We start from the raw sequence: 26,269 nt of genomic DNA, 5'->3' as shown, positions 1-26,269 counted from the left end.
CGTTTTATTATGCGCGTATACGCGCGATAGCAGCGGGCACTTAAAATTCCAGGCAAATATTTTAATCGGGCCGCGGCTTGACTGACGTTGATAACTAAATAAAGCAAACGCGACTGCGCGCACCGCGGCGGACTTAATTAAATCCTGATTAAAGTCATTAAACATTTTTCGGCCCGCGTGGAATTACGCACGCGCGCTGTACTACACTGCCGAGCGACGCGCGGTGTAACGCGATACGCATGCAAATGTTTCGCTTACCGTAATTATTTTTATACGGCCGCGTTGATATGCTAATTTATGCAGGGGGTTGCGAGTTTGTAATTCAAGAAGTCTCCGCGCGTCGGTGCAGCCATAAGCGCAGAGGAAACTTAATTTCGCTGTAACGAAGAAATAGCGCTGAGTGTTATACATCTACGCGAATAAACGTATCGTTCCACTGCCGAAAAATCTGGAAGCTAAACAGCGCGAAGCATCATGCATCTCTCGCGGAGCGAGCAGCAGCTCATAGCGGCGGCGGCGACGGCGTCAGCTCGAGATAGCCGGCGGAAATGAATTATCGTCGCGGGATCCGCGCCCCTCGCGGAAATGAACGTTCGCGAGGCAGCCGCCGTACCGCTCTGAGCCCTGTATATACACCATACGCATACAGCCTGCAGTCCCGTCCGCCTGTATACACACGGTAATAGTCCTCGAGAGCGGCGCAGCGGCGGCGGCGCAAGCGGCGTACGAGGAGGCCCTTAAACGCGGATCGTATTCGCTTCCGGCGGCATCTAACACACGTGCGCCCTCCCGTACATACATGCATACGTACCTGTGTATGTGCGCATCCCCCCCATGGAGCGTTATACATATACATATAGACGCGCGCTCTGTGTACGTACCTGATCGCGAGAGCTGTTATAACGGAACGTCCGGTGTCAAATGGCATGGCGCTGAGCGGGTCATTGCGCTTATATTGGCACGATTGCCTGCTTTGCCATTGCACGCGCGCACCTACTACCGCCTATTATATACATATGTATATACACGTCATTATATGTATACACGTGGATGCGTTCGATATCAGCTCGTGACGACGACGACGACGACGACGACGACGACGGTGGCGGCAACTACGATTTCTGCTGCAAGCTCCTGCAAATTCTACTATATAGCAAGAGTGCAGCGAGCTTTAAAAGCGGATCGTGCGAAATTCCTCTTGTCGGGCGTGAATAACGCAAAGGGGAAATCAATTTTCAGGCAGAAATGCGCTGCTCTCCTCTTTATTATACTGAATGGGCAATATTGACTGTTAAAAACAAAGAATATGAACAGTAAAATCGTTTCATATCCTAACCTTCCACCACTCGATGTCCGCCATACCCTTTACACATATGTATATGACAAACAACATAACCCAAAGCTGTATATTGATTATTTTTTAATAGACACAACTATTACAGCGAACCATGAATCTTAAACAGTACATTTGTAGTTTGCACCGCGCAATTACAAATATACGTATCAACCTCGCAGGGGGGACGCTCAAATTTATGAGAGATCGGCCTCAAACACACACATAGGTGCGTATACGCATGTGCCATATACGGACGCAGGTGCGCACTTCGAGATCTAATCGTGACGAATCGTGTTTGTTTGTTATAAACATCGCGTCATTTACGAGCCTGTTTGAATCGCCATAACGCTGATGAGTTTCGGAGGAGATGGTGCGGGCCAGCACACATGTGATTTATGCCCGAGGGATAAACTTTACGCCTGCGGAGCAGCGAAAATTGTTTGCCGCTGTCGAATCGACGATCGGCATCGAATTGCGCATCGCTCCTGTGCAGCAGCGACCAATATCTCCGCCGTTTCAGATGTGACTAATTCGGAAGGGCTGGTTTGATGACTGCCGTATGCGGTTACAGCGTTATATACGGGTATTTTGGGGTACGAATATAGAGCTTGTTGTTATTAATAAACGTGGTCGTCGAAGATAGCTATAGGCGCTTCCCTCATAACTATTCTACACGAGGCCAGAGTACAACTCTACACGTATAGCCGTTTGCCATCTGTGATCAAACTGCTTTTCGTTGCGTCAGTTTGTAGACTCTTGGGACATTTCCTATTTGGCAATACTATAGTTTAATCAGTTGTCACGATACAAAAAAGTCCGTATCGCGACGAAACAATGTTATCACTTAAAACGGATAACGCCAAAATTCTTTTCTCCAGCATCATCAAGCCAGTTCTGGTAACAAAGCTGACGTCGTCATAGCAAAAGTATGTATAAAGTAAAATTTGTATCATCATTGCCAAAGCCTAGAGCATTAATTGAAAGATAATTTTGAGTCCAAAATTTTCCCACGCATTCGTCGCAATTAGGAATTAGTCCAACGCGCAACAGCAATGAAAACGACAAGCGCTGTGTGCAAAAGCACCAAGCGGAAACTTTTTTAATAACGCCAGGTACACCAAACCGACGATTCTAATTTACAGAAGGGAATTCGCCCTGGTATACGTGGACATATTCCAGCAATGCCGGCGATAATGAGAGCACGACGGAATATGAGATATGGGGCTTGCATTACATACGGCGAGGAAAAAGTTGGGCAAGTTTGCGAGATACAGGACAATAACAGCGATGCCTAGTTAGATGCAGGGAGGCACAGTAGTCGACGGTTTCAGTTATGATGACACTGGGGAAAGTATGATCGAGTTTCGGATAGATTAATTGAACGATATATGGCGGGCAATTTTCGGTGCAATATAGACCGTCGCCGATGTGACACAGTTTGAATCAAACGAAGTCATCGCTAACGGAACACTTGCTGAGAAAGTTTTAAAATCATAATTCCCGGTATTAAAGTGTACAGTTTCGACAAAGTTGAAATTAAACCGCTAAGCTGGTATAACAGAATTTTTTTTTTTATTCAAAAATAGAAGACAAACACGATTTTAATTAAAACTTCCCTTCTACACACGAAACGTTATTTAAAAACTGTTTTTCGACTAATTTCAAAAGAATTTTGCAATTAGCAAGTTACTGTTTAATTACGTCGAACAAATTCTGATGAAGCTCGAGTCTGCAGAAGAGCTCCCACGCGTCGAACTAACCTAATTGTGTGAAAGCGAATCCAAGCCGGATCAGTATATTATTTGAAATACATATACTTTCAATATGTACTGCCAACAAATTATTTGTATTTGCGTTGTGCGCACGAATAATTCCCGCTTACAATCCAGCCTGCGCGGTATACGCACGTATTCTGTTATCCGGTGTGCGCACCACATTCGAAATACGAAATTTCCGAACTATAACGAGCTTAGTCCCTCGCAACAAAGCAGTATGGCAACTGCAGCGTCTCAGTCGCGTCCCGCAGCGAAGTTAGGCCAAAATATTGAATAACAGTAACGCGGGACCCAGGGAGAACAGTCGAAGAGCTGCACGCGCGAACGTGAGAACGTCAAAATCAGTCAGATCCGGGGAAAGCCACACTCTCGCGCGGCGCATCTCGTAAACCCTCGAAAGGGGGCGAGAGCGACGAAGCTTCATCTCGGCGCATAAAGCCAGCACGATCTGCACACGTACGCGCGCGCGCGCGGGAAATATATGTATACTATAGGTATTACATATATGTGTGTGTATATATATATATATATCCCTCGCTTCCTTACCCCGATCATATCCGATATACGTGTACAGATATGCACTCCGATCCCAAACGTCAGACAAAAACCGAAGCCGCAGACCGTTATGGTTCGCGTCGGCGGTCTCATAACGCGATCTCGACGATCGATCGCGCGTGACGGCCGATCGAGCCGAAAAAAAATACGCCTGTTGGGTCGCAAGGTGCCCGCACGTGGATAAAAGCTCACGTCGGTTTGAACGCACTCAATGCGGAGAGCTGCGTGTGTAAGTTTAGGACAATGTGTAACGCGCGTCGGCAGATGTGCGCGCGCGAGCTATAATACGCGTTGTGACCTTATGCCGGGGTTGATGCGTGGTTAAATCGATGCTTTTCTTTCATTGCACCTACACGCTGCTATATGCGCGGGGTATTGGCTTTCCATGGTGGTCATTAGCATTTCGGTTGACAAGGACGAATGAGAAAAGTCTGTCGACGGGCAAGATTGTGCACTCGCGCACGCGGAATAATATCAAAGGTCAAAGTTGGCCTCCGCACCTTTATTTGCACTCTATCCGCCGCAGGGTATAAGCGATTGAAATTTCTAAGCAAGACTTTGCGCTAACGCCATAAGAGCTGAACGAGGAGCAAGAATAATATCGTTTGGTTGCAAATGCAGCGCGAAGAAAGTGGATAGCGGGGGCGAGAAGCGCGTTCGACTAAATGGGCTCATTATTTTGATGGCCCGTATCCTGCGCTACCAGCTTGCAGGTTTCATCTCCCCGCAAACGTCAGACCTCTTCGCCGTTATTGAAACTTTCCTTCCGATTCCATATCTGGCATATTTCATCGGCGACGAAAATACTCGGTATTATGTGCGGCTATACCGTGTGTACAAGAGATCTTTTTCACCTGAGCGGTTATCTGAAAAAAGTTTCATCGACAAAAACACAGTGTATTAAACGCGCGCGCGCGGTGAATCAGCTGTGCGCAGTAAGGAGAGACGAGACAAAGCCGCGGATGCTCAGAAAATATAAGAGAGCGTGTTTAACCGCACATGCGAGAGACCGAGCGCAAAGCTTCTCCCATTCTTTTCTTAGCCGTCATCTCGAGCGAGGCCTAATGCTCAAAGACAGCCGGGCTTCGATCGCACACACGCACACACACGCCTCTTCCTTCCTCGCTAATATGACGGATGAAAATAACAAGAGGGAGAAGAGAAATCGAACCCTCGATCTTCCGCGAAACACCTCTCCGAGGCTGATGCTTTTTCACGGGCCGCTAAGCGCGTATCCCCGTCTTCTCCCTTTATACGTGCGTGGGTACGCCGCGCGTGCAGCGTTCATATACATTCCCATTCTTTGATTTCTCTTCTCTTCTCTTCTCTTTTCTTTACGCGGCCAAAATATTGTGGTTGCGGGCTCCATTGTGACGCGGGCTGGGCCCTTTCAGTGCGCGACGAGAGCTGTAACGCGCGGGCTATTACACCGGGTCATAGGTGTATCCTGAATCGGTGCCGCGATGCGTGATGAGCGAAGGCCGGGATCGGGTGCCGAAGAATTGGAAGAAAAAAACGTCTCGGCCATGTGGGTACATAATATACGTATATCGCAGGGGAGGAACCGAACGGAAGGCTGATTCAATATTGACGTTTTTGAGGATATATGAAAATATGACGGACTGCATTGTTCGGAGATGTATGGTTTTGACGAACTTTTGTGAATGTGAAACGGATGTTGTGACGTACTATATCGCCTGTTTACGTAGCTTTTACATACGTGTAGCTGTGGACTTGTTTTATTTATTTATTTATTTATTTTAGTTCTCCGACAGAGATGAATACAAAGAGAGAAATATTAATATACAAAAATTGTATTTAAAATTTAAAAAAAGTTGAAATGACGCACAAAAGCATTATGATAATATTGAATTACAATCTTCATTTGATCAAATTTTAAATAATTACTGTTCGGTTAATTTTAAAAAGTTTTACTGACCAACGGTACAAGAGTCTCCATCTTTGCGCTAGTAAGCCAAGTTTGAAAAACGCGGTTCATTGTGCCGATAATGTAGCAAATACTAATGCTTGGTTATCGACAGGGCCGTGAGTTCGATCCGATTCGCGGATCCCGGTGCCGCGCACGTGCATGTTCCTGTCCTTTCCTGCAGTATCCACATGGTACATACACAAATATAACCTAGAATCGAATAAAGTTTTTTTACACTATTCAATGTGCAAGTGAAGAACTGTTATATCAAACATCTTTTCAGTGAGACATGGCTAACAAAAACGAAAAAAAAGTTAAAGTTTACAAATCCAAGAAGAAACGTACACCAGAGATCAAAATAATTCAAGACCTTCAAGCAAAATATGACAGTGTAGGTTTGACATGTCATGGCTTTTTTATTGTTGACGAATAACTAAGGAATAACGCAGTATATTGTTCTTAAATTTTACTATGTAGTTTTAGTTTTAAAGTAATTTTACGAAAATCATCACGATTTTCAGATTGACGAATCAAAGATCCAGAAATTCACAGATTTGCCACTGTCAATGCAAACACTAAAAGGACTGAAAGACAGCGAATATATAGATCTCACTGACATTCAAAGACAAAGTATAGGTCTTGCATTGAAGGGGAATGATATTTTAGGAGCTGCCAAGACAGGCAGTGGGAAAACATTAGCATTTCTTATCCCTGTAAGTTTTTTCAATAATACCAATATTTAATTCTTGTACTCTTACAAATATCCAAAATTTACCAACTGGTGCTTTTGCAAAGGTCATGGAAATTTTATATTGCAAACAATGGACACGACTCGATGGACTTGGAGCTTTAATTATTACCCCGACTAGAGAACTGGCTTATCAAATTTATGAAACCTTGAGAAAAGTTGGAAGATATCATGATATATCTGCTGGATTAATTATCGGAGGAAAGGATTTACACTTTGAAAAGAAGAGATTGGACCAGTGTAATATTATAATATGTACTCCTGGCCGTTTGCTACAGCATATGGATGAGAATCCATTGTTTGATTGTGTAAATATGAAAGTGAGTTGTAAGTTTTATAAGATGAAGAAATAATCCAAATGTCGTGTAAACTCATAAATACATCTATATTGCAGATACTAGTTTTAGATGAGGCTGATCGTTGCTTGGATATGGGATTTGAAAAAACAATGAATTCAATTATTGAAAATCTACCTCTAGAACGACAGACACTACTATTCTCAGCAACTCAAACAAAGTAATTTGAACTTAATATTTATTCTTTCATTGCCCTTATAAACTATTCGTTAGTAAACAAATAATAATGTATTTTTCATTGAATAGGACAGTGAAAGATTTAGCACGGCTGAGTTTAAAAGATCCTCTATACATATCTGTTCATGAAAATGCAGCTCACACCACACCAGAAGGCCTTCAACAAAGTTATATTGTATGTGAATTGGAAGAAAAACTAGCTATGCTGTGGTCTTTTATTCGAAATCATCTCAAACAAAAAATTATTGTATTTTTTTCGAGTTGCAAACAGGTTTGTCTCTATGGAATTTGTATTATTGACTTTATTTTACTAAAAATTAACGCAATTGAAAATTAATTTAATTTAATATGAATTCATTTAGGTGAAATACATTTTCGAAGCATTTTGTCGCATGAGACCTGGAGTCAGTCTCTTGTCACTCTATGGAACATTGCATCAATTGAAAAGGATGAGCATTTATGAATCATTTTGTAAAAAGCAGCATGCAGTTTTATTTGCTACTGATATTGCCGCAAGAGGATTAGGTACGTAGTACTTTGTTTTATTTTTGGACTTAAGAAATTCATATACAAATCTGACTTTTAATTTTAGATTTCCCGGCTGTCAATTGGGTTGTACAAATGGATTGCCCAGAGGATGTAAATGCTTACATACATAGAGCAGGGCGAACTGCTAGGTTTCAAAGTGGCGGAGAATCTTTATTAGTTCTTTTGCCAAGTGAAGAAAAAATTGTACATCAACTTAAAGAAAGGAAAATTCCTATCAATATGATCAAGTTCGTATTTTTCTTTCTTTAATTATCATATGAATAATAAAATTTTTTATTTTAATATTTTGTTAAAGGATAAATCCAAATAAATTGCAATCACCACAAAGAAAGTTGGAAGCGTTACTCGCACGAGATGTCGCGTTGAAGGAAAGTGCACAACGAGCTTTTGTTGCTTATGTTAAATCAGTATTCTTAATGAAAGACAAAAGCATATTCAATGTTCATGCATTGAATACCGATGCGTTCGCCAGGTATTGAATTAGAAAATTAAATTTACAATAAAAAATAGGTTAGGTAACAACCCTGTTTGAATAAAAGAATTATTTTATAGATCGCTTGGCTTGGCAATTCCACCCAGAATAAGATTTTTGCAGCGCATCCAAAAGAATTCAAAACAGGATCAAGCCAATAAAAAAGATACAAAAGAGGCAAATAGTTTAATACAAAATTTCAGTAACAGCCAATCAGATTCTGAAGAAGATGAAGATGAAAGTGACGAAAATGGTATTAGTAAACGTGAACATGTTGGCGAGGATGAAAGTTCGGAAGAAGAATGCGTGAACAAAAATGAAAAGTTAAATAGAAAAAAAGACCTAAATAATTTTGGCAACAGTGAGTATAATTAAAAATTCTTCATCATAGAAAAGGTTGTTTTTTTTACTTACAATTTTATTGCAGATGATGTTGATGACGACGACGACGACGATGGCGATATTTTAACCATCAAAAGGAAAAACATCGAAATCGATGATATTCCCTCTGATGACTTAGATGAACTCGATGACGGATCATTAAAATCAAAATCCAAAAAAGCTGTGACAAAAGCTGCTTTAGCCAAGAAAATTTTAAAGAAAAAAATTGTTCCAAATAAGAAGATTAATTTTGATGAAGAAGGCCAGGTAACGTTATTTTTCTTTACTACTGTTGATTGAAAATTCATAAACGATACTTAAATAAATATTTTATACATTACAGGAAGTAGTTGATCCCACTAAATCGAAAATATCAGATTTAGCTAAGCAATACGAAAACGAAGAAGCATCTGGTATAAACATAGAAGTCGCGAAACAGGTCCTTAAAGAGGAGGATCGTTTTGACAAACAGCGGTTTAGAGAAAAAATACGAGAAAAACACAGAGAAGAAAAAAGAAAATTGAAGGCTCAAAAGAAGGCTGAGCGAGAAGAGAAAGAGAATGAAGAAGACGAGAGCGGCGGAGAAAGTGGCGAAGAAAGCGGCGATTCTTATGAGCCAGATTTGTCGTGGTTGCCAGATCCGGACAAGATCTATGGAAAACGTGAAGGATCTGATGAACAAAAAGAAGAAGGAATCAACGAATCGTCCTTCAAAGCACAGTCTGACGATAGCAATACAGATAGTATGGAAAGTGATGAAGATCAAATTCATAGGTAAAATAAATCTTTCGTGTCAAAATATTTAGGGAAAGAAAAATGAAAAAAGGTTCAATCAATTAATACATCTTACTATTTTTACAGGCCACCAAAACGGAAACTAATCACACAAGACGAACATAAGAAGAAAAAGAGGAAGCAAAAAACATCAACTTCTGAGGATGATAATTTGCATGCAGATGAAGAACTTGCTTTGCAATTATTGCGAGGCTAAGAATAGTTTTATTTAAGTAAAAAAATTCTTTAATAAATTTTGTTATACAATCTGTAAAAGACTTAATTATATTCTTAATATAGTTGAAGATATGTTTTTTAAAATAAATTATAGTTATCATATTAATATTGTAGTTAATTGAAACATATTTTGTAGTGACTTTTAATTTACAAACACAAGTAAGTTAGGTAAATTGCAAAGTTTGTTAACCATTGAATTTAAAAAACGCGCGATTTAAAATGAAAATGGCAGAAAATATTACCACTCTTGGATGGAGTGTCCCTACATATAAAGTCACTAGTCTACCATCTGTGCTGTAACTATACCTAGGTAAGTGTGGTTCTACACCAAAAATCCAGAACTAGCATAACTGGCAAGGTCCTTATAGGTGATTGTTAAAATAGATTTTAATAGGTGCTGCCAAGTAAAAATTCTTTTATAACTAACATTCCCAAAGTTTTTCTACTAATACTACTTTATTTTGTTGTAGACCACATAACATTCAAAATGGCAGGCAGATGTGTGTTTAAATATGTTCAGCCAAAAAGTATTGTACCCCAAATGCACATTCGTTGTGCAGCTACTTTATCTGGCTTTGAAATTCAACATAAAACTCCAACAATTAAAAAAGTTATGCCCATCCCAAAGGCTCATTACGGTGGGCGGCATACTGTTACCCTTCTGCCAGGTGCTGGTATTGGACCCGAACTCATGGGATATGTAAAAGAGGTAATCTTTCTTTCAAAAGTGTGGGATTAAATGATCTTGCAACAGATATAACAAAAACAAAGTGTAGAATTCTATTATGTGACACATGATTTTGGATTATAATAATGCCAAATGCTAATTTATCTATTGATCTCTTACTAATTAAATTAACAATTAAGAGTAGAGCAGTGATAATTGCTTTAGCTAGAATTATTGTACTAAACATTAGATAAACTTGCAAAAATCAAACTTATTTTATGCTTTGAATGTTAAAAATAACATCAAAACATTTTTCCTAGATTTTGATCATAACATTTTCATTTCCATTTTTTCTTTAACACAAGAGTATGTATCAACAAAAAATAACTTCTATGTGGTTTTCAAGAGTTATTTTTCTCAATAGACATTAATATTTACTAACTATTTCATTAAATGAGTTAAAAATTTTTGAATTAGATATGTAGCTCTATATTTTTTGTTATATTATCATAAACTACAATAGAAGATAATACAGCTTTATTTTGTAATTTAAATCCTTTTTTTTGACAGAGCTTGGAATTAACTATATGCTACCTATCTGTAATTATTAATGCATCATAAATTGCAGTAATCACTTCTAAAATACAAAAATTAGATTATATAATGCTAAAATACATAGAATCAAAATCATTCAGAGTAGCAAAATTATGAAACAAATTCTGTTTGTAGATTTTCAAATATGCTGGTGTACCGGTAGATTTTGAGGAAATAGATATTGATCCAAATGCAGATAATAATGATGATTTGAATTATGCTATCACTTCAATTAGAAGAAATGGTGTTGCTTTAAAAGGAAACATTGAAACTCGCAGCAAAGAAGTTGGAGTGCTGTCACGTAACGTGGCTCTACGTAATCAGTTAGATCTGTATGTCAATGCTCTTCACTGCGTCTCTTATCCCGGCGTGAATTCTCGGCAAAAGAATATTGATGTTGTCATTGTGAGACAAAATACTGAGGGAGAATATGCCATGTTGGAGCATGAAAGTGTTGGTGGAGTTGTAGAAAGTATGAAAGTTATTACAAAATCTAACTCAGAAAGAGTGGCCCGTTATGCGTTCGAATATGCCAGAAGAAATAACAGGAAGAAGGTAATAATATTTAATCAGCAAGTTTTAATTTACCAATTTGCATTAAATAATAATGTACTTATATTTTATTCAGGTTACTACGATTCATAAAGCAAATATTATGAAATTATCTGATGGTCTTTTCTTAGAAACGTCACGAAGAGTTGCTAAAGATTACCCAGAAATTATTCTTAATGACATGATTATTGACAATACATGCATGCAGCTAGTTTCTAACCCACATCAATTTGATATTATGTTAACAACAAATTTATACGGTGCAATTGTCTCCAATGTCATTTGTGGTCTACTTGGCGGTGCAGGTCTTTTAGCTGGCAAAAATTACGGTGATCATTTTACAATCTTTGAACCAGCTACTCGTAACACAGGTGCAAGCATAGCTGGAAAAAATATCGCTAATCCAATTGCTATGTTAAATGCCGCTGTTGATATGTTACGTCACCTTGGTCATAAAAACCATGCAGTTATTATTCAGAGTGCCATCAATAAAACCATTAATGCTGGCATTCAAACTAAAGATCTGGGAGGAACTGCTACAAGCAGGGAGGTTATAGACAACATTTTAAAATGCATAAAAACAGCACAAAGTTAAAAAGACTGATAGTCGTGATAATGTCTTATAGTTCATCAAATGTATTTGTGATACCATATTACAAGAGATAATTGCATTGAGCAATGCTACACTTTAATTTTTTGTGCCATTTAAAGATTTACTAATAATTTAGAAAAATAAAATCTGCTTATCCTTATAAATGTTGTACAATTATACTGGTTCAACAAAAAATCATTTGACTTTTGTCACTTTAAAGTAATTGATTTAATGTAACAAAATTTTTTAGATTAAATTGAGATTGATATTGAAAATAAACACAATTGCTTTAATTTATAAAATTATATATGCTATCTTCTTTAATTATTAAATCGCAAAAGTTAAAGTGTGCAAATAATTACAAAATTGAACAAATTTTAAAAGTATTTTAAAGTAAAGAAACGAGTATTTTAAATCATAATATTTTATTCAAATGCAAAATTTTTTGTAATATGTATTGTGCTATATAGATTGAGATTTCAAAGTCCTATTGAAGCTCAATTTTGAGTAGTTATTTATTCAACTGAACTAAATTATTAGAATTAAATTAAACTTGAAACAAAAGTAGTAGTCTTGAGCGATATAATTCATGCATGAAGCTGCCTTTGTCTTAACATGACGACCATACTTTCATAATTAGAATATTCTATTCACTGTAGTTGAGCACAAAGCAGTGAAATATTATGATTTGTCAAATGATATTCAAAATTGATTGCACCATAATGTCAAAAAATGCTAAGTTTTCATTAAAAAAACTGTATATACTGTAAGTATCTCTCTTAATTTACGTAATTTATTCATATTTTACTCAAGAAAATATTAGGTAACAACAGCATTGTGAGATGTTGAACATCTTATTTGTATTGAAAATAAAATTAAAGTTCACTTAAATAAATGCGCTGATATTCATTCGGCTTACGGTTAGTCGTTCTCTTTTTCATAACCTTTTATACATAAATATCAATATAATGTAAAAAATCATCACATACCTTACTTTTGTTTAAAAAAAAAACGATCAACCCTCTATAAGATACTTGTAGTTTTTCTCGTGTTTCGGGTTAAAATACTTCGAAGATACCTTTACTGATTTAACCGATATCGAAAGTTACAGAATTTTTTTAAAGAAAACCGTTATATGTGAATAAAATATACTTTTGTTTGGCATCTCGAATCACGTTCTTTAACTTTTTTGCGTTTTATCATCAAGACTTATATCAACGACCTACTATTTACTACACTTATACACTTTTTACTTCTTGAGATTTGGCTTGAGCAGATTTAAAATTCTCGGAAACCAACCGAACCGTCCAACCGTCCGAACCGAATTCCACTACGTTAGTCGAAGGATCGGAAAAAAGAACGACAGTCGATACATGCGCACTGACGTTTTAAATCGTCAGTCTACATATATATATATATATATATATATATATATATATACATATAGGTACAAATAAATATACGCATATACACAACGAGTCGCGGAGGTATATATATGCCTATATATATATATTCACAAATATATATATATATATATATATATATTTGTGAATGTGCACTACGACTACCCTCTCCAAAACAAAATAACTACCATATAACAGACTTTAGCTCAATGATCAAAAGTTTTTCTGTTCTTTAAATAAAAATAAAAGATTAAACGTAAACCTTGGTAGAGATCATAGAATAGTTTTTTGACGGTAAGTAAACCCGACACTTCACATAGGTAATTTAATCTTTCTAACCTCTTCAAATGATGTATCATTGTTATTATTATTAAAAATAATGGCAGTTTTATTATTCCTAAACAAAACATCTACTTATTTGAGTTAATAAAACAAAAAGTAAATGAAAAGTAAATATTAAGATTTGACAAGTTTTGATCCTTGCCATGTGTAAATTAGAAAAATAATCATATGAATAAATATACTTCAATATATCAATGTTATTATTTATTTTTATTTTGTATCAAAAAATGAAGGATTCAATATTTTTCAACCAAAAAATTTTCTAGTTCTCTCATTTGTATTAATAAGAATATTGTAGCAATCTCATATTTTTGCTTTACTATATTTTCCATATGACTTCAGATCTGAATAAATATCATTAGATACTACTACCCTCTGATAATACTTGAAATAAATAAATTTTGGTCAATCTCATAAGAAGCATTTAAAAAATATATTTTTTTTAAATTTTAATCGTAATTAATATAATAATAGTTACATTAGTTCAGTAACTTTCCAAGTACTATACAAATTAATTTTAATTCGAGAAATGAGAAAATTTTTTTAACAACTTGATTGATTTTATTAAGAAAACTTTTGCATAAACACCAGTTTCATTAATTAATGAATTGCAGGTATACAAATGGCCTCGGCTGGAATGTCACCACCAGAAGATGATGAGTTGACTTTGCCTCGAGCATCTATCAACAAAATGATTAAGGAAATCCTACCCCATGTCCGAGTAGCCAATGAGTCTCGTGAACTCATTTTAAATTGTTGCACCGAGTTCATTCATCTTCTTTCATCAGAAGCAAATGACATCTGTAATCAACAACAGAAAAAAACAATAAATGCTGAACATGTTCTTCAAGCTCTTGAAAAATTAGGTTTCAGTGATTACAGTGCAGAAGCTGAAGCTGTTTTGCGTGATTGTAAAGCAGTGGCTGCAAAACGACGACGTCAAAGTACAAGATTAGAAAATTTGGGTATTCCAGAAGAAGAGTTACTACGACAGCAACAAGAACTCTTTGCAAAAGCAAGAGAAGAACAAGCAGTTGCAGAACAAATTCAATGGCAACAATTACAAGCAGTATCACAGATGTCATCAATGATGAATAATGACAATGAACAAGATGATTATTCTTAAAATACACTAGTGTCCTAGTACCCCACTTTTTGTAATTATTGAATCATTTGATACATACAATTTGTAATTATTGTCAATTTTTGTACATCAATTTTTTATTTAGTAGTAAAAAATACAAAAAATATTTATTTTCCAACAAGTTAGGGGCCAAGTTTAGCTATAATGTTAAAAAATGATTGCTCAATCCTAAACCCAAATAAATAAGGAAAAAAACGTGTGACCTACTTTTTACTTGTTTATTTCCTCTTCAAGATGAAGAACATCAATTATTTCAAGGCATTAATCGGCCATACTCGGAAGAAAGATGACTTTTCTTAATAGCCTCCATAACTTTAGAGACGTAATGATACCTAAAAAATTGTTTTTTAATTTGAAATTAACTTTACATTGCATTAGTTATTTTTCATTATTAATTGTAATTAAGATTACAAACCAATTTTTTTCAGTCAGATTAGATGGTGTCATCGCATTTCTGGTGACACCATGTATTTTTCTCCTTAATTTTTCAATTAATTGCTGTTCATTTTCATGAAAAGATGATTGAGCTAAAAATTTGTTTAAATTGTTAAATATAAATACTTTAAAGTCACTTATACTCATTAAATAATGCTTGTCCTTACTGTTTTTAGAAATTAATGGTATGAGAAATAGATTCAATTGATTTTCAACAGGGCACAAACTCATATCAAGACCACTATGGGTTTGTAATCGTGAAGAAGAGAAGGTTTTGTTATAGAAATCCTAAAATGAAATAAATTACATTACAATAAAAACAAATTATATGTACAATATTTACTTCCATCTTACTCTCATCATTTCTATACTGCTTGGCATAAAATCCAGAACTTCTGCTTTATTATGTAAAAACAGTATATGTGGATAGTATTCTACGTAATCTTGATCCATGGTAGTAGTTGATGATGGCTTTAACATTTCTGCTGCTTGAAGAAATCTAAAATCATTTAGTGTTATTTATTGAAGTATTCATGTACATTTTTCCTTTAAAAATATTGTTTAAAAAAATCGTATCACGTTGACATAAAATCATAAAGCACTTATTTAATAAAGCATAGAATAAATATACTCATACCTTATAAGATTTGGATCAACAAACCAATCTTGAACAAATATAACTACATGGCAAACTGAAAATAAAAATGCTATAAACTGTAAAGACTGGAGTTCCAAATTTGATTCATTGCCAACAAAATCACTTGTATTTTTTTTCTGCTCAAAAGATGATGAATAATCAACTACAGAACCAGACAATATTGGGTGTGTGTCCAAATAAATAACTCTATTTTTCGTAACATAAAAATCTATACCACTAGTGCAATTAGAACCACTTTCATGATGTGACAATCCTTGAACCGGAAAAATATTAGATCTAAAATTTAATTATAAATAATATAAAGTTTGTTACACAATAACAGGCACTATCGTTATTGTTATCTCACGTGTAATTAGCAGTCAAAAGAGACATTATTGTAGACTTCCCAACCCCTTGTGCACCTATACAACCAACGACTAAAAAATCTTGTTGATCATATAAATAATCCAATGGACTTTCACACAATTGCATATTTTCATCCATAAATTTAATACAATTGGTCAATTCTGGGCAAATAGATAAGACAGCTCGAGCTATATAAAAAGAGTTTTACTGTATATGACATTTATTTAAAGAACCATTTTCATTATTTTTTACAACATACCGTCAAGTGATTTACTTAAAATATTTGAATGGCCATCAGATTCTTTTCTGTAAATAAAAAACATATGTGATATTGGTATCTTGTACATTTAATTCTTATTTATTGAAATGAATCATTAATACTTGTTGCCATTCCGTTGACTGGGAGACACTGCTCTACTTTCACCTTCCCTAGTTTTTAAAATAAATGTTGGCCGATCCATAACTTTGATAAGTGCTCTACCTTCTCCATCTTTACTTTCTGAATCTTTTGTCAGGATAGGAATCATTTTCTTTGAATTCATTTTAAATTTAATAAATTCAACACAAATCAAATAACTTTGAAATCATCAACATTTTTATCAACCTAAAAATGAAAATAAAAAATACACTTGATTAATATAATAATAATAATAATAATAATGCTAGAGAAAAAACATCGAGGGTTTAGTATAAACAAAGTATAGCTATTATTTACATATATTCCACTTTCTTTAAATAAACATTACTTTTAAAAATATAGAAGAAAAATCTTAGTTAAAAATAAATACATAAGATGTATACTTATAAAGTGTGAAATCATTATTTAAATTTACCATTTTCGTAGATTTGCACACATGTTTTGATAACTCGAAAGATTTTTGCATTTTTAGGTTAAGATTTCTGTTTTTGAACCAGCTGATGCAGAGGTTGGTCGCACATCTTATATCTATATATAAATATATATATAGGAATACCAAATATATATATATATAAATATATATATATATATATATATATGTATTATATCGATATATGTATTATATCGATGCGCGTCGCGGAAGATAATCTTGTCCAACTCGAGTTCAACATTCTATAGAAGTATATTTATAACTGCAGATCAAGAATCTTCGAAATCTCGCTTAATAAAATGAATATAATATACATTGTTTGTGCTATATAGATGTTTTTATTAAAATGTTTAAAGAAGATATATGTGAAATATAAAAATAAAATCACCTACTTTGATACAGATATTTTTTAACTTCTGTGATATACAACTACTTAATATTATTTGTCATGGCTTACGGGAAGAAAAAATTACTATTATACTGGGTGTATGAAAAATATGCATTTATTAAAATGATTTTAATATTTGTAATTTTGTTGTGTCCTTTAATCTGGAGAGTAGTAAGAATAATATTCTCAAGAAAACATGTTAACAAAATACGCAATAAAAATGTAACTGTTGGATTTTTTCATCCTAATTGCAATGCACGTACACCACAAGAAAATATTCTTTGGTCAGCAGTTGAAGCTATTCAATGGCAATATGGAAATGTACAAATTTGTGTCTACACAGGAGATGTGGGTACTTCTTCCAAAACTATACTTGACAATGTTGAATCAACATTTAACATAAAACTACAGCATAACATCAGGTTTGTCTATTTAAAACACGGAAAATGGATAAAAAGTTTTGCATATTTGGGATCAATGTGGGTAGCTTGTGAGTCACTTGCACTTCTAAAACCACATATTGTGATTGATACAATGGGCTATGGATTTGTTAATTTTATATTTAAGTATGTTGGAGGATGCAAAGTGATTAATTATATTCATAATCCATTAGTATCAATGGACAAGCTAAAAACAAGACATGTAATATTAAATAACAATCAGTACATGGTAACTAGAAGATCACCTAGTGCTCTTGGAATCAGTAAAGGTATTTTTTGCTTTGCTCAAATTTAATCAATTTATTCGAGCATCTAAAAAATTTGTAACAATTTTTTTCAAGGAATCGGTTTTTTATATGGCTGGACTGGCAGAAGTGCTGATATTGTAATGGTCAATTCAGCTTGGACTGAAGAGAATATTAATTCCATTTGGAAGTGTCCTAAAAAAGTACATCGTGTCTATCCTCCTATCGGCTTAGAAAAACTCATTAAACGAGCAGATCGTTATTGGGATAAAAAAGATAATTACCAGATTATAAATGCTAGTGAATTTAAATCTGAGAACAATCATGAACTAATAATGCAGGTATTGAGTAAATTAAAATTAAAACTCAAACCAAGCATTATGGAGGAAATTTGTTTAGTCTTAATAAATTTGAGCACAGAGGAAGATAAAGACTACATCAAAAGCTTGAAAAAATTGATAACTCAATTAAATTTAGACGAGTATGTTAAAATTTATCCACAATGCAAACATGCCAATCATTTAGAAGAAGAATTAGTAAGATCATCATATGGTATATATGCAAAAGTAGATGATAATGTTGGTTCAGATATAATAGCTGGACTAGCTGCAGGACAAATCATGGTTGTTCATGCTTCTGGAGCTTCCAAAGATGAACTAATAGAGACAGGTGAATCTCAAAATGGGTATTTGGCAAAAACAGTTGAAGATTATGTTCACGCATTGACTGAAGCCTTAAACTTGTCAGGTACTGATAAACGCAGAATGCAAAAGTCTGCTAGAAGAACTGCTGAACAATTTTCACGTAGATACTTCCAAAAAAAATTTTTGGAGATAATAGAATCTTTTTTTAAGACAAAAGCTGCATAATTTATTGCATGATCTATGTTATGTTCTTCATCCTATCACATTATTCATAATGTTTTTTAACATCAATTTCATATAATAAACAGTTTTTTCAGTTATTTATAATCTTTCGTAATTGTTCATTATTAAGTATAAGCAAAACAAACTCAGAAAAAATTTTATCATTCAAACTGCCGCATGCGCAGAAAATACAACAAATATGGCGGATGAACCATCAGCTGATATTCCTGCCGAGGCCGGTAGCGTAAATTACGCACATGCATTCATTCATGAATATAAGTATATAATTGTTTATCACATATTAAGACTAATTGAATAGTTTTTGACGTGTCATTAAAAACATATGTGCATAGTAAAAGTTATCATTTTAATTCGTTAATAATATAACTAACAAATACTGCATGCACCCAATGGTATGTAAATGCTCAATCAACAACTGTGAAGATTGCTTGATTTTGATATAACCTTCAAGCAATAAAATAATATTTATTCTTCGTCTGACGAAACAAGCTGAGCTGTGTAAGTAATTCAGAATTATATACATACAGACACTAGCTGTATTTCATATCATAATAGTAGTATGCATTGACAAACATGATCATCTATTTTTGCAATGCAAACATAAACAAGTCCGAGCACTTGCGAAATATATATGTGTAGACTTGTTCAAAATACGTCTTTCGAGCACATTCTCTTGGACAGCCAATCCTCTAATCGCGATTTGGCCTATAGCGTTTGAACATAGCAGCGTCACGATCATGCGTTGAAGACGCGTCTTCAGCATTAAAGTGAGCCGGCGTACGACCTATTTTTATACAAAGCTGTGCAAGCAGCTAGCATTTTCCTTGGCATCAGATTCCAACGAGGATTAAAATAAACTCAAGGAGTCCACGAGCTTCTCGTGGCATCTAGAACCCCTCAAAAATCTTTTTAATGCTGCACAGCCCCGGCCAGAGCTTCAGTACATGTACAAATTTTGAAGCAGTAAGAGCACAGTCTCTACGATAAATTATTTTTTGTTCACTATCTGCAAAACAAAGTGTTCTATAGAAGTGCATATATCAATTTTGGTGAATTTGATTCTACTATATAAGGTAAGACAGCTTAAGGATCTGCATATATAGAAGTGATCAAGAGTATTTAGTGCTATTCAGAAAGTGCTTATAATTAAACTTTTATTGTTTCATTTTTTATAAAATCAATTTCTTAGTTGTTAAAAGAAGTAATAACACTCAAGTGTATCTACACAAATAATTTATGAATTTCAAAAACATCTTTAAGTTAATTATTTAAATTGATTATATTTTTCCTAATTAAAATGAACCCTGAATATAAATATTCCAATTCAATTTATCTTTAACTGAAATAAACTTATTACTGAAAATTTTTTGCAGAATGACGAAAACAGAGTTAACAGCGCAGGAGTGGAAGGAGAAAGGAAATGAAGAATTCAAAAATGGATTCTTGGACAAAGCATTGAGTTGTTATACCAATGCTTTAAAACTTACAAAAGACGACAACTTTGACAAAGCAGTCTATTTAAAAAATAGAGCTGCTGTGTATTTGAAACAAAAAGAATACAAAAAAGTAATCAAGGATTGTGATGAGGCATTGAAAATTTCTTCAAATGATCCAAAAGCATTGTTTAGGCGGTGCCAAGCATTAGAGGCTTTGGAGAGGTTTGAAGAAGCTTACAGAGATGCTCGAGGAGTTATTACTACTGACCCTAGTAATAAAGCCATTCAACCTATAGCTGCCCGTTTACATGAAATTTGTCAAGAACGTCTGAGAGAAAACTCCAAAGTGTCTGCTAAGGTACAGAACTCAATCCAAAATTGATTGCATAGGAAATTAAAGTACTTCTGCTAATTAAAGTACTTCCAATTATTAAAAACTTATTTTATGATTTTCAGGTTTCTCAGATGTTTGAATTAGCTTTTGACTTTGCTGTTGACAAAGAGAAAAGAGAATCAGCCATGAACAATCTTTTGGTATTAACAAAAGAGAAGGCAGGAGCTGATTTGATGTTCAAACAAGGAATTGCTACAAAAATTCATAAACTTCTAAAAACAGAAAAGAATGAAGGAATTATTGTAGCAGCCATTCGTATTTTAGCTGAACTCTGCAAAGACAACATTGAGCGGACTGAGACAATGCTTAAAGAAATTGGTATACCATGGTTTTTGGATATAATTAACAGCAGAAATGAAGAAAGAGTAAATGCTGGTCAATATTGTATACAGGTAATGTTCACAGTCAATTAATACAAAAACTTTAGAAGTACAGTTTTAATTTTTCAGTTATTTAAATTAATTTTTAGATATTAATATAATTTTTGTAATTTTTTTGCAGACTGTTCTTAACAGCTACAGTGGAATGGATACAAAGCCAGATACTAAACCTAATAAAGAAATGTGTGAAAAGTATCAGAAGGAAATTGATACTATACTTTCATGTTTGTTGTACTGCACAACAAATAGGACTTTTACTGGCCAAGGCAGAGATGCTGTAATTGAGCTCATCATGAGAAACATTCATTATGATACCTTGAATTGGGCTGAGCGGCTAGTGGAACTTCGAGGCTTGCATAGACTTATGGAGGTTGCCAGTGAATTAGAAGAATACAAATATGAATCTGCAATGGATATCACACCCTCAACTAGAACAGTGACCAGTGTTTGCCTGGCCAGAATTTATGAAAACATGTATTATGATGCTGCCAAGGAAAGGTATGCAGCAGCAATAGATGAATATATAAAAGACAAGTTAATTTCACCTGATATTGAGTCAAAGGTGAGTTGAATTGGGCGAGAAATGTTGTTTAAAATAGTATAATAAGTATTCAAACAATAACAAATTGTGTTATTTTTCATTATAGGTACGAGTAATCGTGGCAATCACCACGTTACTACTTGGACCTCTAGATGTAGGAAACAGTGTTGTAGCCAAAGATGGAATCTTACAAATGATCCTTGTCATGGCTGGTACCGACGATGTTCTTCAGCAGAAAGTTGCATGCGAATGTATCATTGCTGCAGCATCGAAAAAGGATAAAGCAAACAGCATTATTAACCAAGGAGTGAATATTTTAAAGAAGTTGTATCAGTCAAAAGACGATTCTATTCGTGTCCGTGCTTTGGTGGGGCTTTGCAAGCTGAGCAGTTCTGGTGGAACTGATGCATCTATCCGACCATTCGCTGATGGAGCTTCATTAAAGCTTGCAGAAGCCTGCAGAAGATTCTTGATTAATCCTAAAAAGGACAAGGACATGAGAAAATGGGCAGTTGAAGGACTTTCTTATTTGACATTTGATGCAGAAGTCAAGGAAAAATTGATTGAGGACAAAGAAGCTATTCAAGCAATGATTGAATTAGCTAAAACTGGAGATAAATCTGTAGTTTATGGAGTGGTCACTACTCTTGTTAATCTTTGTAACGCTTATGATAAGCAAGAAATTATCCCGGAAATGCTTGAATTAGCTAAATTCGCGAAGCATCACATACCTGAAGAATCTGAACTGGATGACCCAGATTTTGTCACTAAGAGATTAATTAGCTTAGCAAAGGCAGGAGTCACAAGTGCATTGGTTGCGCTTTCAAAAACTGATAGCCAGAATAGCAAAGAATTGATATCTCGTGTGTTTAACGCTATTTGTAGTCAAGTTGATGTACGGGGTATCGTCGTTCAACAGGGAGGAGCAAAGGCTCTTTTACCATTAGCACTCGACGGTACTGATAAGGGCAAAAAGCAAGCTTCACAGGCTCTCGCACGTTTAGGAATTACGATTAATCCAGAGGTAGCCTTCCCAGGTCAGAGGATCTATGAAGTCATAAGACCATTGATCAACCTATTAAATCCAGAATGCAATGCATTAGAAAATTTTGAAGCATTAATGGCCTTGTGCAATTTGGCGGGTGTTAACGACAACGTGCGAAAGAGAATTTTGAAAGAAGGAGGCTTCCAGAAAATTGAAGTGTACATGTATGAGGATCATGATATGTTGAGAAGGGCTTCCACACAAGTTGTAAATAATCTCATGATGTGTGAAGATACAATCAAATTCTACGAGGGCGATAATGACAGAACGAAATATTTAGTCATCTTGTGTTCAGAGGAAGATCTCGACACTAGTTTGGCGGCAGCTGGTGCTCTGGCAATGTTGACTTCGGTTAGTAAAGCTGCCTGTTACAAGATATTTGATTCCGCAAATTGGCTAGACTCTCTAAAGTACCTGTTAGCTAATCCAAATCAAGATTTGCAGCATAGAGGAGTTGTGATTCTTCATAATATGATGAACAGTACAAAGGAAGTTGCTACCAAGCTCATCATAACAGATCTTATGGAAGTGTTAATGGCGCTAACTAAAAGCGAATTAGTCCATAATCAAAAAGTTAAAAAGCTGGCTGCTGATGCTTTGGAAGCAGCACATAAGTGGAAATTAGTTGAAAAGGTCGAAGATACGTCTACCTCGACGACTACGACAACTACTACACCCGCGCCAACTAATGTTCTTGAGAATGTAGAATAAGTTGAAATATTCATGAAGTGCACCAACATTGTAAATATTAAGGGCAGCAAATCATGTACATTTTAAAAATGTTTTTATTTTTTGAGAAAATTTATTTTCAAACTCTCTGTTCATAAACTTACGATCCAATATTAAGAAATCAAAATATTGATTTATACTTAAAAATTATTACACTTCCTTGATTAATAAAGGAAAAAATTGTATTGAATAATGTGCCTTAAAACTTGTAGAAAAGACTGTTTGCATTTAGATTTCTTTAGTAATATTTGCATACTTTTATTTATGGTATTTGTACTTACTAAAATAATCAATATTTACAATGTTACAGCTATCTAACGTCAACATTAAACATGTAATTTATTTTACAAATATACACGTACTAATAAGATTTTATAAAATATGTATAACTTGTTATTTATTTTTTAATAATAAAGTTATATAAAAATTTAACTTATATATTGTCTTTTTATCACACGTCAGTCTATGCATTGAAAAATGGATGAAGCAATGCTTCTTGAGCAGTAATTCTTGTGGTATAATTAATATCCAGCAACCTTTTAATCAGATGATAAGCTTCAACTGGATATTTTAATTCCGATTCCTTAAAAAAAGTTATTTATTGAATATACGTTTATTAGACGCTATTAAAGAGTTATTTATAATAAATGATGCTAAATTTATAATAAATGATGCTAACAAAAATTGAAAAATTAAAATAAAGTATACCTCTTTGACAGTCTCAGAAGTGACAATTTTTGAATTCTCATTGCGCTTTTGTAATTTTTGGCAAAGTGAAATAAGATCAATTCCAGGGATCTCATTGCTATACACAAGCTTTTTGCCTAATATAACGAGTAAAATAAAAAAAATAAATAAATAAATAATAGTGAAAACTATCAAATTAAACAAGAAAATAATCTTGAAAAATGAAATGGTGTCAATCAAATTATAACTTTAAAATCATTGTACGTTTTTTGATAAATGTTTAGTTACCCAGTTTTCTTGCAAGTTGTTGGATTGAGCTTGACCCAAAAATAGCAGTGATTTCTGCCAGTGCAGTCATATCATCAGGAGAACGAAAGAATGGTTGTGTCCCACTCAATATGCTAAGCATCATCACACCACAAGCCCAAATATCGATTGCTATAGATATAAAAATTCAATTCATTAGTGTTAAGAAAATAGAAAAATAAGGTATGTCTGAACAAACTTCATAATACCTGGTGTTTGTGAAGGATGTTTTAATAAAACTTCTGGGGCTCTGAAACCTGGTGTGCCTGCACGAGGTGCTGCTTGTGATGGCCTTGCAAGGCACAGAGAACAAATTTTTGGTTTCCCAAAACAATAACATTTGTCTGATGATAGTTTATTTGCAGCTTTTAGAGTTCTATCAATTTTATTCTACAAATTATTATGTAAAATTAATTCCTCTTTAGTAAGCAGTGTCTGAATATATTATAATTTTACTTACTTCATCACATCTCTTTCTCTTCCCAGATAAGGAATCAATTTGACTTACTTTTGGTGAAGCATTATTTGGTTTTGTATCTTCAACATATTGCTGTGCCAGTCCAAAATCCACTAACAAATATCTAGAAAATAAAAAAAAACCATAAATGACTATTCTATTTTGTTATGAAACGATTGCAAGAAGTACTTTTGACATACCTTTTATTACTTCTATCATATAAGAAGTTACTTGGTTTAATATCCCTATGAATGATATTAAATTTGTGAACTCTGCGCAAAGCTGTTAGCAAAGCTCTCATGTAATCTTTCATTTCCTGTGGATCCATGTCATGTACGTAATCCTGAAAAAATTGTTATTTAAAGTTTTGGTTCATAAAATTGAAGTGAATGGTAAGAAAAATAATTTACCGAAAATTTATCATGCCTCATAAAAGGCATTACGAAAACAACTGATCCAGAATGACGTAAACACAATTCCAATCCTACAACATGATCCTGACCCCTGCAACATTTGAGCACAGTTTTTATTTTATTTTCATGAATCAATATTTTGATTTTCAAAACAGCATTTCTTTGATTAATTTTGTAGCATAGATGCCTTGTAATTCATATAACTTAAAGTTCAAAAAATGACATAAATTTTATAATAAATCCTGAAGGTGCATGCTTGTATTCAACATTTTTTTCTTCATTAAAGTGTTGTATTTTTACTCTGAATCACTTACCCAATATCTTTGAGGCATTGTAATTCACGTTCAATTCTGCCTGGATGACAGGTAGGCACCAAGTGTTTAACAGCAAAATTCTTTGACTGTGATGAATTTTTTAGTGTGGCAAGAAACACTGAACTAAATGTACCTTCCCCAACCTTATAGTGTATGTGAAATAAATCATCCAGCACGGGTACAGTACTTAGTAACGATGCTATCCTGTCTTTTTCATCATCTGGACATATTAGAAACGTGAGTTTCATTTATAAAACTTGATTAATCATAGTTTTTGACGTACTTGTAAAATCAACTTGGTTAGAAACGCGCTTACCTTCATAACTTTCGTCGATCGATTTATCAAACGATTTGTCCATATTTATCTTTTTTCTCTCAAATTAAGATCAAATAATATCACTTGTTCATTTTTCTACGATACAAAATAATGGCGAAAACAAAAAATATGAATAAGGAAACTAAAAAGCGCGCGAAAAACACAACCTTCGACTGAGCACGGTAGCAAGATGTGTCATGTGAGGGCCGCTTATATATATATATATATATATATATATATATATATATATATATATATATATACGCGCACAGACGACGCATTCAGTATAAATATACGAATACGTGTTGCGTTAGCATGGATGAACATCAATCGGTAAAATTAAATATAGTATATGTTTTATATATAATAAATAGAAATAAATTATTATGATTTATATATTTACTAAACATTTGAAATTCGT

At 34.3% G+C, this 26,269-nt stretch overlaps 8 protein-coding genes across 13 annotated transcripts in view; 6 read left to right on the top strand and 2 right to left on the bottom strand.

The window, feature by feature from the left end:
- Positions 1-5,725: 5,725 nt before the first annotated feature.
- Positions 5,726-9,392, top strand: LOC100115880 (probable ATP-dependent RNA helicase DDX10). The gene is made up of 12 exons (XM_016990122.3): positions 5,726-5,987; positions 6,118-6,309; positions 6,392-6,664; positions 6,739-6,860; positions 6,947-7,148; positions 7,240-7,402; positions 7,470-7,653; positions 7,722-7,898; positions 7,979-8,259; positions 8,326-8,546; positions 8,623-9,053; positions 9,141-9,392. Exons 1-12 carry the CDS (start codon positions 5,886-5,888, stop codon positions 9,268-9,270), a joined length of 2,478 nt encoding a protein of 825 aa, XP_016845611.1. The 5' UTR covers positions 5,726-5,885; the 3' UTR covers positions 9,271-9,392.
- A 167-nt stretch (positions 9,393-9,559) lies between these two features.
- On the top strand, positions 9,560-12,619 carry LOC100115918 (isocitrate dehydrogenase [NAD] subunit gamma, mitochondrial). Of its 4 annotated transcripts, none has more exons than XM_001600451.5 (4): positions 9,560-9,684; positions 9,761-9,999; positions 10,687-11,106; positions 11,180-12,619. In XM_001600451.5, exons 2-4 carry the CDS (start codon positions 9,778-9,780, stop codon positions 11,696-11,698), a joined length of 1,161 nt encoding a protein of 386 aa, XP_001600501.1. In that variant the 5' UTR covers positions 9,560-9,684; positions 9,761-9,777; the 3' UTR covers positions 11,699-12,619. The 4 variants fall into 4 exon arrangements, with proteins under 4 accessions (XP_001600501.1, XP_008208172.1, XP_008208173.1 ...); XM_008209950.4 differs by having other exon boundaries at positions 9,565-9,658; XM_008209951.4 differs by having other exon boundaries at positions 9,566-9,600.
- A 500-nt stretch (positions 12,620-13,119) lies between these two features.
- Positions 13,120-15,343, top strand: LOC100115957 (protein Dr1). Its single transcript, XM_003426778.5, has 2 exons — positions 13,120-13,392; positions 14,055-15,343. The coding sequence occupies exon 2, from the start codon at positions 14,063-14,065 to the stop codon at positions 14,564-14,566; it is 504 nt and encodes a 167-aa protein (XP_003426826.1). The 5' UTR covers positions 13,120-13,392; positions 14,055-14,062; the 3' UTR covers positions 14,567-15,343.
- Positions 13,852-16,991, bottom strand: LOC100115995 (protein SMG9). 2 transcript variants are annotated; one of them, XM_001600515.5, is made up of 10 exons: positions 16,856-16,991; positions 16,404-16,626; positions 16,282-16,328; positions 16,024-16,210; positions 15,657-15,953; positions 15,374-15,518; positions 15,187-15,307; positions 15,000-15,111; positions 14,792-14,916; positions 13,852-14,241 (listed from the first exon to the last, which is right to left on the bottom strand). In XM_001600515.5, the coding sequence occupies exons 2-9, from the start codon at positions 16,562-16,564 to the stop codon at positions 14,838-14,840; spliced, it is 1,149 nt and encodes a 382-aa protein (XP_001600565.2). In that variant the 5' UTR covers positions 16,565-16,626; positions 16,856-16,991; the 3' UTR covers positions 13,852-14,241; positions 14,792-14,837. The 2 variants fall into 2 exon arrangements, with proteins under 2 accessions (XP_001600565.2, XP_032451740.1); XM_032595849.1 differs by lacking the exon at positions 13,852-14,241 and adding an exon at positions 14,644-14,723 and having other exon boundaries at positions 16,856-16,969.
- Positions 16,992-17,081: 90 nt separating this feature from the next.
- On the top strand, positions 17,082-18,914 carry LOC100116031 (GDP-Man:Man(3)GlcNAc(2)-PP-Dol alpha-1,2-mannosyltransferase-like). Its single transcript, XM_001600544.6, has 2 exons — positions 17,082-17,967; positions 18,040-18,914. The coding sequence occupies exons 1-2, from the start codon at positions 17,319-17,321 to the stop codon at positions 18,810-18,812; spliced, it is 1,422 nt and encodes a 473-aa protein (XP_001600594.2). The 5' UTR covers positions 17,082-17,318; the 3' UTR covers positions 18,813-18,914.
- A 118-nt stretch (positions 18,915-19,032) lies between these two features.
- The window catches only part of LOC100116175 (exopolyphosphatase PRUNE1), a 62,458-nt gene continuing 55,221 nt past the window's right edge, over positions 19,033-26,269 (top strand). Inside the window, exon 1 of the mRNA XM_032595850.1 lies at positions 19,033-19,328. The gene's annotated coding sequence lies outside the window, so the exon portion shown is untranslated. The remainder of the gene's footprint in view (positions 19,329-26,269) is intronic.
- Positions 19,352-23,791, top strand: LOC100116069 (protein unc-45 homolog B). The gene is made up of 5 exons (XM_001600576.6): positions 19,352-19,903; positions 20,204-20,624; positions 20,723-21,052; positions 21,162-21,602; positions 21,688-23,791. The coding sequence occupies exons 2-5, from the start codon at positions 20,205-20,207 to the stop codon at positions 23,335-23,337; spliced, it is 2,841 nt and encodes a 946-aa protein (XP_001600626.2). The 5' UTR covers positions 19,352-19,903; position 20,204; the 3' UTR covers positions 23,338-23,791.
- LOC100116107 (cell division cycle 7-related protein kinase) lies at positions 23,415-26,064 on the bottom strand. Of its 2 annotated transcripts, XM_001600605.5 has the most exons (9): positions 25,849-26,064; positions 25,533-25,752; positions 25,216-25,309; positions 25,006-25,148; positions 24,809-24,929; positions 24,558-24,738; positions 24,331-24,480; positions 24,064-24,179; positions 23,415-23,938 (listed from the first exon to the last, which is right to left on the bottom strand). In XM_001600605.5, exons 1-9 carry the CDS (start codon positions 25,889-25,891, stop codon positions 23,819-23,821), a joined length of 1,188 nt encoding a protein of 395 aa, XP_001600655.2. In that variant the 5' UTR covers positions 25,892-26,064; the 3' UTR covers positions 23,415-23,818. The 2 variants fall into 2 exon arrangements, with proteins under 2 accessions (XP_001600655.2, XP_008208181.1); XM_008209959.4 differs by lacking the exon at positions 24,064-24,179.

The sequence above is a fragment of the Nasonia vitripennis genome, chromosome 1, assembly GCF_009193385.2.
Source record: "Nasonia vitripennis strain AsymCx chromosome 1, Nvit_psr_1.1, whole genome shotgun sequence".
NCBI lineage: Eukaryota > Metazoa > Arthropoda > Insecta > Hymenoptera > Pteromalidae > Nasonia > Nasonia vitripennis.
This window is presented reverse-complemented; position numbering and strand designations above follow the sequence as displayed.

Bases quoted from the DNA above. Each gene is read 5' to 3' on its own strand.
- LOC100115918 (XM_001600451.5), top strand. From the start codon at position 9,778: ATGGCAGGCAGATGTGTGTTTAAATATGTTCAGCCAAAAAGTATTGTA. The intron at 10,000-10,686 runs GTAATCTTTCTT...TTCTGTTTGTAG, and splicing joins TCATGGGATATGTAAAAGAG to ATTTTCAAATATGCTGGTGT. The intron at 11,107-11,179 runs GTAATAATATTT...TATTTTATTCAG, and splicing joins GAAGAAATAACAGGAAGAAG to GTTACTACGATTCATAAAGC.
- LOC100116107 (XM_001600605.5), bottom strand. From the start codon at position 25,891: ATGGACAAATCGTTTGATAAATCGATCGACGAAAGTTATGAAG. The intron at 25,753-25,848 runs GTAAGCGCGTTT...TAATATGTCCAG, and splicing joins GATCGACGAAAGTTATGAAG to ATGATGAAAAAGACAGGATA. The intron at 25,310-25,532 runs GTAAGTGATTCA...CAAATGTTGCAG, and splicing joins CAATGCCTCAAAGATATTGG to GGGTCAGGATCATGTTGTAG.
- LOC100115880 (XM_016990122.3), top strand. From the start codon at position 5,886: ATGGCTAACAAAAACGAAAAAAAAGTTAAAGTTTACAAATCCAAGAAG. The intron at 8,260-8,325 runs GTGAGTATAATT...ATTTTATTGCAG, and splicing joins CCTAAATAATTTTGGCAACA to ATGATGTTGATGACGACGAC. The intron at 8,547-8,622 runs GTAACGTTATTT...TATACATTACAG, and splicing joins ATTTTGATGAAGAAGGCCAG to GAAGTAGTTGATCCCACTAA.
- LOC100116069 (XM_001600576.6), top strand. From the start codon at position 20,205: ATGACGAAAACAGAGTTAACAGCGCAGGAGTGGAAGGAGAAAGGAAAT. The intron at 20,625-20,722 runs GTACAGAACTCA...TATGATTTTCAG, and splicing joins ACTCCAAAGTGTCTGCTAAG to GTTTCTCAGATGTTTGAATT. The intron at 21,053-21,161 runs GTAATGTTCACA...ATTTTTTTGCAG, and splicing joins CTGGTCAATATTGTATACAG to ACTGTTCTTAACAGCTACAG.
- LOC100116031 (XM_001600544.6), top strand. From the start codon at position 17,319: ATGGCTTACGGGAAGAAAAAATTACTATTATACTGGGTGTATGAAAAA. The intron at 17,968-18,039 runs GTATTTTTTGCT...ATTTTTTTCAAG, and splicing joins TGCTCTTGGAATCAGTAAAG to GAATCGGTTTTTTATATGGC.
- LOC100115957 (XM_003426778.5), top strand. From the start codon at position 14,063: ATGGCCTCGGCTGGAATGTCACCACCAGAAGATGATGAGTTGACTTTG.
- LOC100115995 (XM_001600515.5), bottom strand. From the start codon at position 16,564: ATGAATTCAAAGAAAATGATTCCTATCCTGACAAAAGATTCAGAAAGT. The intron at 15,954-16,023 runs GTGAGATAACAA...ATTAAATTTTAG, and splicing joins CTTTTGACTGCTAATTACAC to ATCTAATATTTTTCCGGTTC. The intron at 15,519-15,656 runs GTATGAGTATAT...AAATGATTTTAG, and splicing joins GTTGATCCAAATCTTATAAG to ATTTCTTCAAGCAGCAGAAA.